General features: G+C 42.3%; 2 protein-coding genes and 1 pseudogene across 3 annotated transcripts in view; 2 read left to right on the top strand and 1 right to left on the bottom strand.

Moving 5' to 3' along the window:
- Wipf3 (WAS/WASL interacting protein family member 3) overlaps positions 1 to 6,351 on the top strand; it is a 110,014-nt gene extending 103,663 nt beyond the window's left edge. The window contains exon 9 of the mRNA XM_045136118.1: positions 5,976 to 6,351. Within this exon, the coding sequence (XP_044992053.1) occupies positions 5,976 to 5,996 (21 nt within the window). The 3' untranslated portion in view covers positions 5,997 to 6,351. The remainder of the gene's footprint in view (positions 1 to 5,975) is intronic.
- The window catches only part of Scrn1 (secernin 1), a 78,121-nt gene that overhangs the window by 11,624 nt on the left and 47,193 nt on the right, over positions 1 to 19,304 (bottom strand). For both annotated transcript variants that reach the window (XM_004652769.3, XM_045136119.1), the window contains exons 4-6: positions 16,621 to 16,823; positions 12,128 to 12,322; positions 6,915 to 7,080 (exon numbers count right to left, since the gene is read on the bottom strand). In XM_004652769.3, the coding sequence (XP_004652826.1) occupies positions 6,915 to 7,080; positions 12,128 to 12,322; positions 16,621 to 16,823 (564 nt within the window). The remainder of the gene's footprint in view (positions 1 to 6,914; positions 7,081 to 12,127; positions 12,323 to 16,620; positions 16,824 to 19,304) is intronic.
- LOC123455340 lies at positions 2,494 to 3,920 on the top strand (annotated as a pseudogene).

Raw genomic sequence — 19,304 nt, forward strand, 5'->3', positions numbered from 1 at the left:
GCAAGTGAACAAGGCCTTGTCCCTGCAGCTGCAGCTGCAGCTTGCTGTGAGAAAGACCTACTGCTCAAGGCACAGAGCCTCATGACACAAAGCACAGCATGGGATTCCAAAGTATGTCTCAGAGATCTGCAGACTTTGAGTGACCCTTTGAGGCACAGTCATGAAACACATTCCACTGGAGGCATCTTTGCTTTATCTGTCCTTTATTCCTTCTAAAACTTGTGACAGATGCACTAAAGCCAAGTAAAAATGTTTGTTTTCTTTTTTAAAGAACACAAAAATTATCATAAAAATTCCAATGCATAGCAGCACTTTCAGAGTGCTTTTTCGTAATCCTCGTGACCCTTTTTGCTCACTCATTGTTCCCTACAGTGCATGTGTGTTGAGGTCTAAGAGCCAGATACAATGCCAGGCACTAGGATTGTGTCCCATTTTACCTGAAGTATAAAATAGGACAAAATGACTGAAGCTCAGATAAGCACAGTGTTTTGTCAAAATTATATTCTTATAAATGGCAAAGTTTGAGCTAAATTCAGATCTTCTAAATTCAGAGTGAGGTTTTCCCACTACCTCCCACTCTTAGATTCTTGTTGGTTCTTTCTTACCATATTGTGGTATGGCATACCACAATAAGTAAGGCCTTCATGTCCTCTCAGACCTGGAATTTTACTGTCAGAGGCAGCCAACAGTCTAACTTCAAATATGGCTCTGTTCTTGCTGAACATATGCACACTTCCCAAGCAATATACCAAGTTAATCTGGTTGCCCAGAGTCCCTGAGGGGCATAAGACATGAAAAGGAATGGCACAAAAGCCCCATCTCAGATAAATCTGCTGAAAGGAGCCTGCCAAGAGTAACTAGTTTCTCCCAAAATGCAATTGTCCCTCTGAATGGCTCATCTGTGGGTCATTCCAGGTGTATTTTGACAGTATTACTTTCATCATATGGTCAAAGGAACATCTGAGAGCAGAATCACTCAGGGAAGGGAGCTTAAGTTTTATAGATGCAAAGAGAACTGCTCCTTTAGGAACACAGGAAAATCAGGATGAAGAGTGGCTGCAAGCAGATGGGAGGAGGTTTGGCAAAGTCAAGAGTGTAGGGTGGACAGAGGAAAGGGGCAGTATGGGAAAAATTCAGAATACAGTGAGAGGGGAGAATGGATGCCATTTTGCCCAGGGTCTTCTACTCCACTCCACATACCTCCATGTAGGCTGTGCCCTATATGGACCCCAAAGCTACTGTAAACCCTGGTAGGGGGAGCCTGTTCTTTGCATGTCTCTAGCACATTGTCTCTCATTTCAGTTTCACCTGTTTTCCTAGAACTTCCTTTCCCTTCTCTTCCCCTTCTGGTTGACCTATCCTGCATCTTGAGTATTTGCTTATTTCTCTATATCTGAGGGCCTCAGTGTTGTGCTGTCCTAACAACTCTGTTTCTGAAAAGAAACAAGCCCATATTTATAGTGTTAGCCAATTTCTGTGGTGCAAACACCCCCTGTGGTCTGTTTCAAGTCACCAGTGACATTATAGTACACAAAGCTAGCAGACACACACCCACAGCTCTCTTTGGATCCAGCACACTTTAAGACTCTGCATTTTATAGTCTAAAAATGCAACATACCTCCCTAAATATTCTGTGTCTCCTCAAATCTTCATTAGTGCCTCATTCCCAAGTACTAGATTCCTGGAAAATGGCTTCCAAAAACTAGAATCAGTACACCATAGCCAATTGGTGGCTCTCTATCAATAACTGAGTAACCAGCTGACTTGACAGAATATTATAGAATGGAATGTGTCTTCTCAATAAAATTAATTAAAAGCCTTTTATCTCCTTCAATCATTCAAAATCTGGCTTGTTAAAAACTCTCCTTCCAACTCTCAAATTTACGTACCCGGCACATGGGAGGAGAAGAGGAGGAGAGAGTTGGATGTGAGAATGAGGCATATTAAGAAGCTCTATAATGAATATGAGAGAGAAGTGCCCATGAAGACCCTGTCCTTTGGTCCTGGCATCAACTGGTAAAAGGGCAGAAATCATGTCCTACACGTCTATCATAATCAAAGTCCACTGCTCTGAAACTGTCTCTGACAACATCACTAACTATATTGTTAGCACTAGTTGAAGCTACCCAAGATCTCTTTAATTTTACTACCTAAAAAAATCAGCAGGTAAGTACGGTACCTGCTGACAAAAACCAAAATGTTCAACATGCCCAATTTAAAGAAAGACTGAAATGTTGAATAGGAAGAACAATAATTTATGACAGTTCTATAAGCACAGTGGGAGACATAGTCCATTTAACCAAAGAAATTAAAAATGAATTTCTTCTGGAAGAGACTTAATGTTCTACAAGGTCGTTCCAATTAATTCAACCATGAGCAATCTTCTTTTTAAATTACTTGAAAGTTTTCATTTTAAGTATCAGTAGATTATTTGGTAACAGATTTCTATAATTGGATTCAGCAGTATACTTCAACCTGGGGAACAAAACTCCTGTTTCTGACAAGCTGGCTGTGGTGGATCTCGGGCCCGGTGGCCTGAGGTCCGTGAACAGCCACCATGTCGATCTTCACCCCCACCAACCAGATCCGCCTGACTAACGTGGCCGTGGTACGGATGAAGCGTACGGGGAAACGCTTCGAGATCGCGTGCTACAAGAACAAGGTCGTCGGCTGGCGGAGCGGCATGTGAGTGTCCCTCCCTGTCCTCCCGGCTGGCCGGAGCCGCAGAGCTCAGGACCACGGCCCGACTCACTCAGCCTAGGCTTCCTTTTGTGTGGGTTTGGCTTGGCTTTCATGAGGCTGCTGGTGATGGTGGCCTACACCTAGAAAGCCGAGGCAAGTAGGCTTACTGCTACAGCCTGAGTTCTGGGCCAGCTTTGGCAGTAGAGATTCAGAAAAAAAAGGAAAGAAAGAAAGAAAGAAAACTATAGCTACAACTTTTAAAAAGAACAAAATTGTGGGCGTTTTCCTCAAATAATAACACAGGAGCCTCATCTTTTAAACATTATCAGTGAAGAGAAGCCCGTCGTTGTGATAGTTTTTCATGACGACAGAAGCTTTCAGATACTGTAATAGTACTTCATATGTCCGTCATCTCAGGAACCCAGGGTTTCTTGGAAAAAGACCTTGATGAAGTTCTGCAGACCCATTCAGTGTTTGTAAATGTTTCCAAAGGTCAAGTTGCCAAGAAGGAAGACCTCATCAGTGCATTTGGTACAGATGATCAGACTGAAATCTGTAAGCAGATTTTGACTAAAGGAGAAGTTCAAGTATCAGATAAAGAAAGACATACACAGTTGGAGCAGATGTTTAGAGACATTGCTACCATTGTGGCAGACAAATGTGTGAACCCTGAAACAAAGAGACCTTACACTGTTATCCTTATCGAGAGAGCCATGAAGGACATCCACTATTCAGTCAAACCTAACAAGAGTACCAAACAGCAGGCTTTGGAAGTGATCAAGCAGCTGAAGGAGAAGATGAAAATAGAACGTGCTCACATGAGACTTCACTTCATCCTCCCAGTGAACGAGGGGAAGAAACTGAAAGAGAAGTTGAAGTCACTAATCAAGGTGGTAGAAAGTGAAGACTATGGTCAGCAGCTGGAGATTGTGTGTCTGATTGACCCAGGCTGCTTCAGGGAAATCGATGAGCTAATACAAAAGGAAACTAAAGGGAAGGGGTCTTTGGAAGTGCTCAGTCTGAAAGATGTGGAAGAAGGAGATGAGACATTTGAGTGACATGCTTCGGTGTTTTATTTCCAGTTGAACCAGTGTATATCTGATCTGCTAAAGCGATGTCATTGTCCATCCTGTGTTAAACACATCAGTGTAATGTGGGAGTGATTTCATTTTAATTGTAAGTTGAGGTTTCAGGCAAAAATGGAAAACCCAAAATATAAAGTCCAGAGTAGCACTTGGCTACTGTCTCATGTTTTTTTGGTTTTTTGGTTTCTTCAAAAGGAAAGTTAGAGGTGACTCTTACAGCTGAAGAGTAAATTGGGTAAATATATAAGATTACGGGAGTGTGTCGCAAAAGGAGTGACTATCGTGTCCTACTATAAACTTGGATGATGACTTCCTGATTTTCTAGATCTATAATGACTATTCAGGACTTAAATATTTAATTTTCATCAAACATGCTACCACTACTTATTCTTGGTAAAATATAAAGTCATTTATTACTAATTCCTAAAGTTTATAATATATGTTAATATAGCTAAAATTATATGTAATCAATAAAACTACTATTATTTAAAAAAAAAAACTCCTGTTTCTGTGTATTCTACCATTATAAAGCCTAACAGAATTAGAGCAGGTGTCCACAATAGCAGGAACAACAAATGTTGTGCTCAGTCAAACCCTCTCCTTGAAAGGCTCCTGTTTCCTAAAGAAGGGTGTCCAGTAGAGCCCTCCAGATGCTCTGACAAGGGCCAGCAGAATTTGCATCAGAGGCTGCCAAGCCACCAGCATCACAGACCATCAGAAGGAGGCCAGGAGGGGAGAACCCAAACGTGGAGGAAAGCAGAGCCTGGAACCAAGGATTCAGATGTGAGGGACAAAATCAGAATAAAGCATCTAGAATTAGGAAAGGGGCATCCAGAGAGGATGCCACTATACCATGAGTGGCTGACACTTAACAGGCCAGCAAAAGGAGCCCATGAGGGTGGCCAGGATCTGTAACAGAAGGTTCGGGAGACTGGAGAAAGTAGCAACAGACACCTCCAGTCTTCTCTACAAGAGGATACACACCTAGACAGGCCTGATGGCTCAGGCCAGTAATCTCTAAGCACTTGGGAATCTGAGGCAGGAGGATGATGAGTTTCAGGCAGCCTGGAGTACACACCAAGACCCTGTCTCAGGAAAGAAAAAGGGAAAGGAAAAAGGGTGCACACAAGCTGGGCATGGTGGCTCACACCTGTAATCCCATCACTAGAGAGAGTGAGGTAGGAGGATCGCTGTTGACACAGCGAGTTCAAGCTCCAGCCTGGAACTACCTGGGGATCAGTATGAGCTAGAATGAAACTAGACCTAAAACACAAAACAAAACACAGAAAAGAAAATATACATACATGCCACCCTGTTTTAGGCTGTTTTGTGCTTCTGTGCCTTTGCAATGCCATCTTTGACCCAGAATGTTATTTCTGCTTTTCATACCAAATATGAATTCTACTCCTCCTACAATGCTCAGAGTTCCTTCCTGCTCATTCCCTCACCTCTTTATTTTTTGTACACACTTCATCCCTATGTACTCAATAAGCACAATACTAGCTATGCAGTAGACAATAGATATTGAGCAGATGGAAAAGAATAGTTTATATTGTATTCAATAATCACGTCTTGTTAGAAAAATATATCAATATTGGCAGCAGTTTAAAAAAATAAGGTCAAATGATCAGAAGAGATACATGAGTCATGTTAGACAGACCTGAAGAAAGAAAAGAGAAAAATAATCACATACTCATTATCAAATATTCCTGAGACAATAAAAGGAGAATAAAAATTTTCAGTCACAAAAGTAATGAAATCTGACAGCTCTTTGGTAGCAGACTTAAAGGTTTAACCACTAACATTCAAACAGTACTTACAGCTTTCTAACAATGAAGCACCTGAACACACCAGAGAACCTATGGGAACAGATGGTCTTCTGGGATTGCTCATGCTTATCAGACTTACTTGACAGATTCACAGTCTCACCGCTAACATTCTGATACAGAAGGTCTGTATCAATGCATCTGTATTTTTCAAACACTCCCCATCCCATATAGGGTTTGAATAGTGGACAGATTTAGAAACCTCTAAATGGTTGGTTCTAAGCTGACTTGTGGTATGCATGACTGAAAATTGTCAGGGAGGGAGGCTGCTATTTGTATAGTAAAGCAAAAACAACCTTCATAAATAATTGTTAACCCTACAATTTAACTATTAGATGACCTCTCTCTGGCTCGCTCACTCTTTTTTTTTTCTTTTTTTTAGGTAGCATCTCACTCTAGCTGAGGCTGACCTGGACTTCAGTGTGTAGTTTCAGTCTGGCCTGGAACTCACAGAGATCCTCCTACCTCTACCGCAGCCTCTCAAGTACTGGGATTAAAGGCATGTGCCACCATGCCCAGCAGATCATCTCATTTTTTGTCTCCCAACAAGTATATAAAAGTAGGAAATAGTATTACCCTCACTATAATCCCAGAAGCTAAGGTTTAGCATGATTAAGTATTTTATTCAACTGCTAGGTACCTGAGAGGGGATTTAAAATGCTAGCCATTCCTTCTAGACTCTAGAAGCTATTTTCTTAACTCTGAGTATTGGTGAAGCATATGGACAGAAATCAAGACAATAAATCCCTAAAACACAATGTCGTTTTCTCTTTCTTTCTTTTATTTTGGGTGGGGGGATGTGAGGATGCACATATGTGTGCACATTCACACACCCTGGCACATGCACACAGAGGCCACAGGAAGACACTCACTGTTCTGCTGCTTTATTAAAACAGGGTCTTGAAGAAGTGATGGAATGCTGAAGTTTACTTCAGTTTGTATCAGGCCTGGACCACTGTATCCACTAACTCATCATAATTGCTGCTCTTGTATCACCTCTCAGTGTGTGTTAGGAATCTTTGCATCTCTATCCACAGCACAATGTTTGGCCCATGATATATATCCAGCAAAGATGGGATGATGTTTAAATGACACCTGCATTTCATGACTAGAATAAACACTTACATGATTACAGACAGGCACCACGACTAATTACGGCTCTCTATGCTACATGACCCATGTTGAGACCTACTGAGAAATGTGTCCTTGCTATTCTAGGGGAGGACAAGGTGACAAGGCCAGGAACATCATTCACACTTGCAGTATAAGCTCTCAAGGCACGCATACACTTTCTACCTCCATGACTGTGTCTCAGACAAACCTGGAAGGATCTGGGGTTCCAGTGAAGTAGTGGATGCACGGTGAGCTTCTTCTCAGAGGCAGGACTGACACCATGCTTGCTGTGGTGAGGAAAGAGTCAGAGTCTATGCAGACTCCACTGCCTTTGTCCCGTAAGATGTTAATCATCATCTCCACAGTGATAGTTTCTGAGAGAGAGAGAGAGAATATGAATTATAACTGTGCCAGTCTGCTACCCAAAATCCATTCATTCCTTTCTCCTTATATACTAATAACCCCCCCCTTGAAATTATCACTGGGAACTTAACTACTCAATTACTGGATATAATTCTTAGTCTCCCTTGTAACTAAATTTGGCCATGTGATAAACTGTGGCCAACGGGAGATGATAGGATGGTGAAGACAACCTTCTGGTTGTGTCTGTATCTCTTCCTTCAGTTTTCTTTTGTCTCTCCCTGCTAGTTAGAAAAGTCCAACAAGTAGACCACAAAAGGAAGCCCTGTGGTGAAGCAGAGTAACTCTAGCCATGGGCTGTGATATACATATGGACTCTAAGATGGGAAAGAAACAACTTCAATTTTCTTTAAGCCTTATTGATTTGGAGTCTCAACTAGTGCAATAACTCGATAGCCACCCATAGTAAAGTGTATAAAACCAAGGCAGAGCACTTCAAGCTCTCACACTAATACATTTCTGCTAAGTAGTTAGTAGTTAGTACACTATTTGGAGAATGCCTTCTCTGCAATGGGAAATGCACACACAGAGGCATTTAGAGTACTCAGATCCTTTACGACTATTGACTCTGAACCCAGATGAATGGATTAAACCCTTGATTGTGTGTGATCCCAGTCCCATATGTTGCCCCTAGTTACAATTCTTTAAATACTTCTTCAGCTGGGTGTGGTGGCTCATGCCTATGATTCCAGCACTTCTGAGGTCGAGGCAAGAGGATAACAAATATGAAGCCAGACTGAGCTACACAGTGAGTTCCAGGTCAGCCTGAGCTACACAGGGCAACTGTTTTGCAAAAAAAAAAAAAAAAAAATGAAGGCAACAATATCAAAAACAAATCAAAAACCTCATTCTTGTAGCCTTGTGCACAAAGATGGAATCCAACAGAAAGAATGTTTATTAATACAGTGCACTCTCTCTTACAACATTTCATACCAACATATCAACAATGTTTTTGACTTATTCATCTATGCAGTATTTGAATTTCCTCACTGTACATACTGATTTGAATCAGAATCGAACAGGTTGAAAATCTTCTTTTAAAATCTGCTTTACACTTCTGCCTTTGCATCTTCTTGCCATTCTTCCTCCTGTAGTTTCCCAGTTTGGCACATGCAATGGCATCCCTGGAGTTACTAAACATGCTCCTTCATCCTCTGTGTTTCCTGTAGCTACATCTAGATGTTCAGGTTTAAGGTTGATGCAACACTTTTAATAACTTTTATCACTGCTTTTCCTTTACTTTAAAACTTTTAAGCCAAGCATGGTGGCACACACCTTTAATCCCAACACTGGGAAGGCAGATGTAGGAGGATCACCATGAGTTTGAGATAACCCTGACACTACATAATGTAGGTCAGCCTGGGCTGGAGCAAGACCCTACCTCCAAAACAACAACAACAAAACCTTTTAGATCTTTTTAAATTTTTCCATTTAAAAAATGAACACTTTTTTGCCTTCCTATTCATATTACATAAATTAAGTTCTACCAAAAAACAGTCCCAAAGCATTGTTCAAGATTAGAAAACCAGATATAAAATATTTTAGAGGCTGGAGATACAGCTTAGTGGATAAGGCGCTTGCTGGCAAAACCAAAGGACCCAGGTTTGATTTTCCAGTACCCACATAAGCCAGATGCACAAGGTGGCACATGCATCTGGAGTTTGTTTGCAATGTCTGTGATTCTCTCCTTGAAAATACATAAATAACTAAAAATATTTTTAAAATATAAAATATTTTAGACTTATGGTCTCCATTGCAGTTGCTCAGCACTGCTATCACAGCTGGGGAGACCATAAACAGGACAGAAATGAGTGTGTGCTGTAGTCTGGATCTTGCATGTCCTCCAAAGGCTGACATGTTGAAGGCTAAATCTCCAGCCTGTATGTAGTGCTAGTAGGATGATTTGAGACTATTATAGGGGTCTTGAGTCACTGATGGACAGCCTTGAAGAGGACAATAGAACCCCACCCCTTTTTGTTGCCTCTTGGCTGCCATGAGGTGAACAGCTTCCTCCACTGTGATTCAGCCATGACACCCTCAAACCCCAAACAGCAGAGCAATTGACCACTGACCAAACATGACACCCTCAAACCCCAAACAGCAGAGCAATTGACCACTGACCAAACATGACACCCTCAAACCCCAAACAGCAGAGCAGTTGACCAGTGACCAAACATGACACCCTCAAACCCCAAACAGCAGAGCAGTTGACCAGTGACCAAACATGACACCTTCAAACCCCAAACAGCAGAGCAGTTGACCAATGACCAAACATGACACCCTCAAACCCCAAACAGCAGAGCAGTTGACCAATGACCCAAACTTCCGAATCCATGAGCCAAAGTAAACCTTTCCTCTTGATAAGTCTTTTATCTCAGGCAACTACAGCAACTCAGGTGACTCACACAGGCTGTGCTCCTAAGCAATTTTATTGACAAAACAGGAGTCTGATGCAAGAGGTAGTTTGCAGACAGCAGCTCTAAATGATCAAAAATTTGGCTTACAAAATACACATAAAACTATAACTATAACATATGACCATTACAAGGTTTTATGGAGGCTTTCCATCCATGTATAAAACTAATGTGCTACTGGCCTAACACATTTGCTTAAATATAAGTTCTCAATCAGAATTCAGGAGCTATATGGCACATAAGGGCTATAAAGAGAAATCAGTGCAAAAGTTAATGGAAGAGAGGACTACATAGGCATCATAAGATGATCTTAAGATGTGGAAAACACAACAACTTACCCTAAAGCCCAGCAGCTAATTGGGCTGGGAAAAGGGAAGTACAAGGAAGAGTTGAGCCAGATACAGAAATGTTCAGCGAACACATCTGACAGAGGTTTAATATCTAGAATCTATAGAGAACTCAAAAAGCTAAACAAAAAAGCATCAAGCAACCCACTCAAAGAAATGGGACAGGGAATTGAACAGAGATTTCTCAAAGGAAGAAATACAAATAGCCAATAAACACCTAAAGAGAAGTTCATCTTTGGTCATCAGAGAAGTACAAATTAAAATGACCTTGACATTACATCTCACTCCAGTCAGAATGGCAATCATCAAAAAATCAAATGAAGGCCGGGTGTGGTGATAAACACGTTTAATCTCAGCACTAGGAAGACAGAGTTAGAAGAATTGCTGTGAGTTCAAAGCCAGCCTAGGACTACATAATGAATTCCAGGACAGCCTGGGCTAGAATGAGACCCTACCTTGAACAAATGCCCCCCTCCAAAATCAAATGACAACAAATGCTGGGCAGGGGCAGGAGTGCACACTTACACACCACTATGGAAGTCAGTGTGAAAACTCCTCAAAACACTGAGAGCAGATCTGCTATCTGACCTGGTTATACCACTTTGGGGACATACTCTAAAGACTACTATTTATTACAGAGACACTTGCTCAACTATATTTGTCACTGTTCTATTGACAATAGCCAGAAACTGGAATCAGCCTAGATATCCATCAATAGATGAATGGTTAATGAAGCTATGGCACATATACACAGTGGGATTCTATTCAGTGGCAAGGAAAAATGAAATAATGAAATTTTGAGGAAAATGAATGGACTTGGAAAAATTCATATTAAGCAGGTCACACAGGTTCAGAAAGACAAATGCTGCCTGTTATTTCTCACATGGGGCTACTAATCAGGAACAGCTTGAGTTGATTGTAAGGGGTGGTAAGCATCAGGAGTATTGACATGGAGCAAGAACGAAGCTAGAGAAAGGGTAAAGGGGATGAGGAGAGGAAGGGCTACTCAAAAAGCAAGTACAGGGGCAGAAGGAAAATAAAAGAGAGAATACAGGGGATGGAAGAGTAGGGGGCAGGATGAAGGGAGAGTAGAAGACAGGGAATTATACAAAACTAATCAAAACATGAATCAGTACCACAGAAGTCTCTCTCCTAGATAGCATTGTGTGAGATAGCACCCTCAATAAGACAGAAGTTCCCTATGGAAGGTGGCGATAGCTTAATTCTAAAATCATGGCCCCCAGCTGCCAAATTTCAGGGCCAGCATTGGGTTAACCCCACAGTGAACAACATGTTGGTAACCTTGGACAACATGTTGGTAATACTTGGTTATCTGCCATAGCCTTAAGGTAAAACCCTGTTGCTCGTGACTCCACAGCCTACAGTCACAGGAACTTGAGAGACCATACTGGAAACAAAAGGGCTGCTAGCTCCCTCCTGGCTAGCCCTCATAGTGTTGGAATGAGATATGGGAACTTCTAGGGATAATGGTCACCAATAATGTGAATAAGCAGGAGATTCTGCAAACTGCAAAATCAACCAGCTGAGCAAGAAGTACAGACCTGTGCAATAATGGCACACAGCCTGTGCAGGTAACAGTTCTCAGATTGGACATGGGGCCTGCTCAATGGGAGAGCACTCATACTTAGTACTGGGAACCAAGACATAATCCCATGGATAAGCAATTCATGGACCCCTGAGAACCTTCACTGCTCTTTGGCTAAGAAGAATGGGTACATATATCAAAAGTATCTCAAATGTCTGTGCTTATTCCCTTTAATCCAAGCTACTCTCACTTTTGATTGGAGAATCTGTTTCATTTTATAGATGGTAGAGAATACTGAGAAGTCCCAGGATTCTTTAATATGAAAGGAAAGGATAGCCGACTGCCTACTGCAAGATGAGTCACATCACCACATCTGCAGGGACCCAGAAGACATTGCAGAGAAAACAGCAACACAAATATTGCTCTCACTGCTAGCCTGACAACCAGCTCCAGGGAGATGGTGACAAACATTATGGTCACTCAAGATTCATCAAAGTAGAAAAGTAAAAAAATAAAATTACAAGCTGACCTCTTCCTACATATCAGAGATTCACATATAAGCTGATCTGTATATGCAAAGTTTCTTCTCTACCCTGTTTCTTTATTCCATCTCCAAAATTCAGACCAATTCTCAGGGTGTAGCTGCAAAACAAGGTGCACACAAAGGAGAGTTGCTAGGATCCGGCTGACTCACCTTCTTGCTTTTCTAAGCTGTCTTTGCCCGCACCACAGTCCAGATGGTCATCAGCTGGAGAAAAGACCTGGGAAAAATTGAATTCGTCCTCTCCTGTCCACCAGCCTTGACTCTGTGCATAAGTCCTGAGTTCTGGGTGCTCAGCGTCCATCTTCGTGGTGAGTGAAAGCTGATTGCAAATGCACTTCACTCCCTCTGCAGAGTTCAATGGCCAGTTAGTGAAAAGCACCCTTATGAAGACTTAATCAAGAAACAGAATGTTTCACAGAGTCCTTCCCATGAAACCCCAGCACTACGGGGATGAATCAAGGCAGTTGTGGAGAAAAACACACAATCCTTGGTCCTTATTCTAGGAGATTTCTAGACAGTTCAGCCAGTCTTAGCCAGGCATTATGACAATTTGGGTGAGCATCAACTTTACTGATCTTAAATTCTTAACCAAAAAGAAATGTTCAAGGTCCTTCATTCTGATTAAATAAATCCCAACCATGCATTACTTATAGGAAAAGGTGAGCTGGGCATGGTGGCACATGCCTTTAATCCCAGCACTTGGTAGGCAGAAGTAGGAGGATCACCATGAGTTCGAGGCTAACCTGAAACTACACAGTGAATTCCAGGTCAGCCTGGGCTACAATGAAGAAAAAGAAAGAAAGAAAGAGAGGGAGAAAGGGAGGGAGAGAGAGTATGCAAGGAAAGGAGAGAAAGGAAAGGAAAAGAAAAGAAAAGAAAGGAAAGAAAAAAAGAAAAGGTGAAAGCCATGCATCATGCAATCCTAACTTAGCCCAATGGGTCAAAAAAAAAGAAGCAAGCCAGGCATGGTGGTGCATGCCTTTAATCCCAACACTCGGGAGGCAGAGGTAGGAGGTTGCCATGAGTTCAAGGCCACTCTGATACTACAGAGTGAATTACAGGTCAGCTTGGACTAGACTGAGACCCTATCTCAAAAAACCAAAGGGGGAAAAACAAAAGCAAGAACTGATACATGGCAGTAATTAATATGTGAATGAATTCCCAATCATAACTTCTGAGCTCAGCATCCTGGATCATGCTTGTAGTCATAGCCCTTAGGAGGATGTTACATGTCTGGAAGCCAGAAATGATGTAAACTTGCAATTTTCTGGGACAGCTTGCTATGGGAAAACCCAAGGAAGGGCACCTCATTCCCTTATTCCCTGGAAGCCAAAAATGGTTTCTGGAGGTTGGGAAGTCCATGACTATAGTGCTCAGATGTTGAATCTCTGATAAGGACTAGCTATCCCTGTTATATCCTTACATAGCAGAAGGTAAAATGACAAAAGTGTCCATCATCCTCCAGACCACATAAGGCACTAACTGCATTCAAGATAGTGGCATCTTTATGGAATAATCAACCTTTAAATATTTTACCTATTAATACTAGAGAATAGCACTGTTTTGAGCTATTTGAACCTTTACCCATAGAGGACAGAGGAGAACAAAAGGAATGAGACATCAAAACAGATGTGTTCTCAGGAGAGAGCAGAGGAGACAAACAAAGGTAATGGGATAGAAATATGATCAAATTATACTATGTTCATGTATTAAAGTTCATAACAAAACATACTGGTGAATTGGGAATTATGTTGGAACATAACATGTGGAGGGGACACAATCATACAAGCCATGAATATAAATCACGTGAGCTATTCTCTGGGCTATTTCTGCAGTTGCTGCATGCATATTGAAACTGTATGCTATGTACTGAAGTGATAGTTATAGGCAAAAGAAAGCATGAAAGTAGGATGGGGATTAATTAATGGGGAGGAAGAAATATGTTAGTGGGAAGAGAGGGAACAAGAGAGGGTAATTGGGGAAATATGATCAAAACACATTATATACATGTATGAAAGTATCAAAATGAAAAATCATTAAATGGGGGATGATACTTTGAAAGAGTTACAGTAGTGACAAAACCCAGCACTCTGTACTAGAGTCCTCTACAGTAATGCTCTGGCAGGCTTTCGAATGTAACGTGACTATCATCTACAAAGTACATGCTCCAGAATCATGCAGTCTAGTTACAAAAAAAAAAAAAAAAAACACTCATAATGTTTTCAGTAAGTTCGCAGTTTTGCATTGGGCCATATTCATAGCTATCTTCAGCCATATGTGTCTCATGGGCACTCCTGTGTGACTACAGAGGTACAGCGTTATAGGCAGCTCCTCCCCAGTCAGATTCTCTTCCACCTAGAAAAACACTTCACACCACCATCACCATCCTGCCCAAGCAGAGACCGAGCAATTGGCCCCCAAGCTTCAAGATGCTGTCCAGAGTGTACACAGCATTCTGTGAGGTCAAAGGGCACTTCACAGTGGCTGCTCCCAGGAAGCGTGTTGAGCTTCAACATTCTCAGAAAATTAAGGCAGGCAGAACCAATGAGCCTACCATGCAAGCTACAGCAAAGACATGGCTGCCTGCAACTCAGTCCCCAGAGGCTGGCTGGGTGCTGGACTGAGCTTTCCCAGGATGCTTTGCTTCACTGATTTACAACCACAATATACAATCCTGGCTGAGTAGCACTGGCCCTTTGCTATTCAGCTTTTCATAGGGTTCCTCCAAAATAAAATTATTTTAAAAAACACTTACAGCCTAAACAAGCAATTGTGACATTGTTTATTTTTAAAAGAAGGAATATTTCTTGTAAGCAACTCCACAGATGTTATTTTTCTAGAGGGCTGGCTTAGGGTTTGCTTTCAAGAATCAGCATCCTGCAAGTGGTCGGCTTCTGGTAAAACAGTCAAAATTTTAAGAATCAGCATTTGGAGGACACAGTGTATTAAATCCTACCCCCATCAATAACACTGCTGCTCAGATCAGAAGACATACAATCGATGAGTCAAAATATGGCTGTTGTTTTATTATTATTTGTTTAGTGGAGATGGATTTTTGAAGCTATATTTTGAAAGGAAACTAGGTTTCAAGAATGCAGAAACTAGATCAGAAATTCTTAGTTTGTACTTAAAAACAGTGTGTCTGCTTTGAAGCACAGACCACTGCCTTCTTGATGGAGCCATTTAATAGCAAGACTTCACCTTGTATAAAGAATTTTAAAGGCCGGGCAAGGTGGTGCACGCCTTTAATCCCAGCACTTGGGAGGCAGAGGTAGGAGGATTGCCATGAGTTCGAGGCCACCCTGAGACTACATAGTGAATTCCAGGTCAGCTTGAGCTAGAGTGCGACTTTACCTCAAAAAAAAAAAAAAAAAAAAATTAAGCTCTTGCACTAAAGGAGAACTAGAGGCCCAGGGAATGGTGGGGTCAAGGGACACAGTGCCTAGCTCCATTCTGTAAATACTGTAAGAGCTGGGCATGTGGGCACCCTACTAGGTATTCACTGGGCACCTGAGGGTGGAAAAATTCCCTACAATACTGATGGCACTGCTGGCCCTTTCTGTGTTATTTTGAGAATGAGTAGACACAGTTCACACAAACTCACTAGCAAACTAGTCTATGCCTCTCAGCCTCAGTGGGTCAACTTGCACAGGGTACAGCACACCTGCCAAGCAGAGGAGCCTGGTCACTAGAGTCTGCACAGAAAACCAGCATGACTCTCAATAGCTGGGGCAGATCTGCTTTCAACTCGGGTCAGGCTTAGCAAAGATGGTACACAGGTTGCACCCCCTAATATTTCTGATCAACTGGAAGAGAATTCATAGAAAACTCAGTTGAAAAACTATAGGCCACGTAAAGATTCAATGCAAGAAGAGTTCAGTGATGTACTAACCCAGGCTGCCAGGGATGGGGGGGCAGGGGTACAGTGTACAAGCCACGTTTTATTATCCTGCTGGGAGGAATATAAGGAAGTGTCACTGGTCATTTCTCTCTTGGAACCACAAAGGTCCCTGGGAAGAAGCTCTTTAGCTAATTCTGGGACCTTATCACATTGGGAATATGAAGGAGGGGCACTGAGGGGACTTAGAACACCACCACTTCTAACATTCCTGCCCCAGCACTGTCTCAGAATCAATATGCTGAAGGAGCCACAGAGCACCAATCCTGTGGGCAGTAAGTCCTCTGTGTGGATAACCAGATTTAGGCTCTTCTAGGGACACTGTCTGAGACATAGACCTGGTTGGCCCTGAGTGGCATTCAACAGTCCTTTCAGATCCAAAGTCTTATTTTAAAGGAACAATCCAAGCACTTCCAGATAACAGGGCTGGGACTGAATGATTATGAATAATAAATCCCCATTCCCTTGGCCAACTCTCAGTCATGGTTTGATCATGCAGTCAGAATGAGCATGCAGAAAATATGAAGAAAATATGAAGTGTTAGCCATGTGCTTCCCATGTCCAGACATCCCTTCACTGTCACTGCAGACCCAGAAGACTCCAGGTCCATCTCCAAAAACAAGAGGCCTGCTTAAGCTTGAAGAGCAGTGCCAAGAGGATGTGACATAGTAGCATGCTTGCCCAGTATGTCCAATCAACATCCAGCTCAGTCTCCCCTCAAAACTCCTCACCCAGCACCCCTCACCTGTGATTTTCTCTGCAGCCCAGTACTTCCCTACGGTCTCCAGTACCCAGGCTTCTTCACGGTCCACAAGCAGATAAGCACTTTGGAAGCTATGACAGGAGTTTGCATCTTCATAATAATTCCCACCTTGTCCATGTTTTTCCAGCAAGGAAACGATGACATCTAAGGCTTCCTTAGCTGTCGTCCCTCTTTCTAAACCAAGCCTGAAGTAAAGAAATTAAAAGTATACCTCAGTCACTTCAGACACATGATCGTGACTATAGCAACCACAGGCTGGAACAAGGCTGAGTCAGGAAGCATGCCAGTGAGTGCAAACATGTTAAATATGCAGACCAATACGCAAACTGATTATCAGCTCTCTAACTCAGAATGAGTTGCTCACACAGCTAATAGCAAACTTGTCTTTAGACATCCCCTTTCCACAAGGCCTGCAGCCAATCCCTCTGGACAGGAAGGTCAGCCTTTTCTTTCTCTTGGTTTATTCTGTCTCCCATGGAATGAGCCAGCTTAGTTCCATCTCTTAGTCAGACCCTATTTCTGAGGCCTTTGCTCCCTCCTGATCCTGTCCAGCCAGGATCTTCTATCATTCTGCACCATCTATTTTGGTTACTGCTATGACCTGCTTGTGGATCCTGAAATTTCATGCTAATACTCTAGCTAGCACCTGAGGGCTAGATAGATGGCTCAGTGGGTAAGAGCATTTGCTACAGAAGCATAAGGACCTAAGTTCAATTCCCAGTACCCATGGAAAAGCCTCAGCACAGCTAGGCATGCCTGTAACTTCCACTGAGGACCGCAGGATGGGTGGGGCTCCTTGGTCAGCTAGTCTAACAAAAGAGAGAGAGCTCCTGGTCACCTAAGAGAAACCAGGCAGAAGAGCAATAGAGGAACATATCCAACCTTCCCCTGACCTCCACACACATGCACATGGGGTGCACACATCTGCATACAACACACATACACACACACACACACACACACACAAATAAAAACCCTTAACACGCAATGTGATGGTAGGTCCTTTGGAAGATGATTAAATCATGGGGGTGGTAGCCTCATGAGTGGTCTTAGTGTCCTGTATAAAAGAGCCCTCCAAGAGCTATCTTCTCTCAGTCTACCATGTAAGGACATAACAGATGAATACAAACTATGAGTCAGAAAATGCACCCACTTTAGATACTAAGTGCATCTTGATCTTGGACTTTTAGCTTTTAGAATTCTGAATAACAATTTCATTGCTTATACACCCCCTGCTTACAGAATTTTGTGACAGCAGCCTGACTGGACTATGGCAACTGGGGATAAGCACTTGATTGCCAGCCATTGTCCTCTGTGCATATAATTTGCTCAGAGATCTCATTAGGAGTGGATGACTGGTTAGGACATGATTCATCCTCTTTCTACGTATTTCTCTCTTTCTCATCAGACTACATTTATGAATTCAGCTTCACTTATCAAAAGAACACTGCCTTCCGAAGTGAGATATCCATCCTTTCCTATCCATACCAATTAATAAGCTACTTAAAGAGGATCTAGACGTTGCCTTCTGTGTGACTTTGGCCTACCTACATAATAGATTTTATCCACTCTGTAAGTGAATGCCTGCCTTAGGGTTGCTGTGATGGTAAGTTTTATGAGATAACAAACATAAAAACACATAGCATTACTGCCTGGAACCAAGCAACTGATGAGTAAATTTCAGCAGTAGAACAATGAGGCGGAGAAACACACAGTTCAGAGATGAAGAGACCTTCTCTCTCTGCTTCTGCCACTCACTGGAAACATGACCTTAAGTAGCATGACCTTGCCAGCTCTCTACCCTCACAGTGGTAAGGCGAAAACAGTCTGAGATGAGAGAGGCTGACATGCGAGAAGTGCTCAGTTCATTGATCCATCTGTTTATTCAGACTCTCATCTGCTGGCAGGAGCGTGCATTTCAAAACAGAGGCAGCAGGCCTACTAACATGCCAGTGTAAGCCTATCCTCAATGAAGGCACAGCTTGAGAAGGAACAGCTATTAAAATTCTCCCCATGAACGCTTCTTGGAGGGTGTGCCACGGTGCTATCATGGAGAAGGAAAGATAATGTAATTACAAGCTATGGGACTAATTGGTATAACAGGCTTATGTTCATAATTAGATTATTACATACCAATCCATTTAAGGATTCTCACTTTAAGATTATTTATGAAGACTTAGTAACAAAGCCATGATTTACAAACTTGAACCCTAAGGTCTTAGGAGAGTGACAGAAAGAACAGCCCAATCCTGCCATGCGTGGTGGCGCATGCCGCTAACCCCAGCACTTGGGAGGCAGAGGTAGGAGGATCGCTGTGAGTGTAAGGCCGCCAGGGTCTGTGCACAGGTCCAACTCGCCCTGCCCACCTCTGAACGATGAGCACATTTCCCTGAGGAAGATGACAGACGAGCATGTGCACCTTTGTTTAGGAATGCTGCTTGCTGATGTCTTCAGTATCTATAACTCTCTAGGTAAGGGCACCCCTTCCCTTTGTATACCAAATAAGGAAAATTAAGTGAAAACTAGATTGAATGTGGATATATCACTGCTTCCCTGAGAAAAGTAAATAGAGTCAATATATGAATAGAGCTTTCTCAAAGGAATCAACCTGATGGTCTTAGAGGATTCTGCTACAAGTTACCTTCCCTCCTCCCACAATCAATGTT

The sequence above is a fragment of the Jaculus jaculus genome, chromosome 16 (assembly GCF_020740685.1).
Source record: "Jaculus jaculus isolate mJacJac1 chromosome 16, mJacJac1.mat.Y.cur, whole genome shotgun sequence".
NCBI classification, from domain to species: domain Eukaryota; kingdom Metazoa; phylum Chordata; class Mammalia; order Rodentia; family Dipodidae; genus Jaculus; species Jaculus jaculus.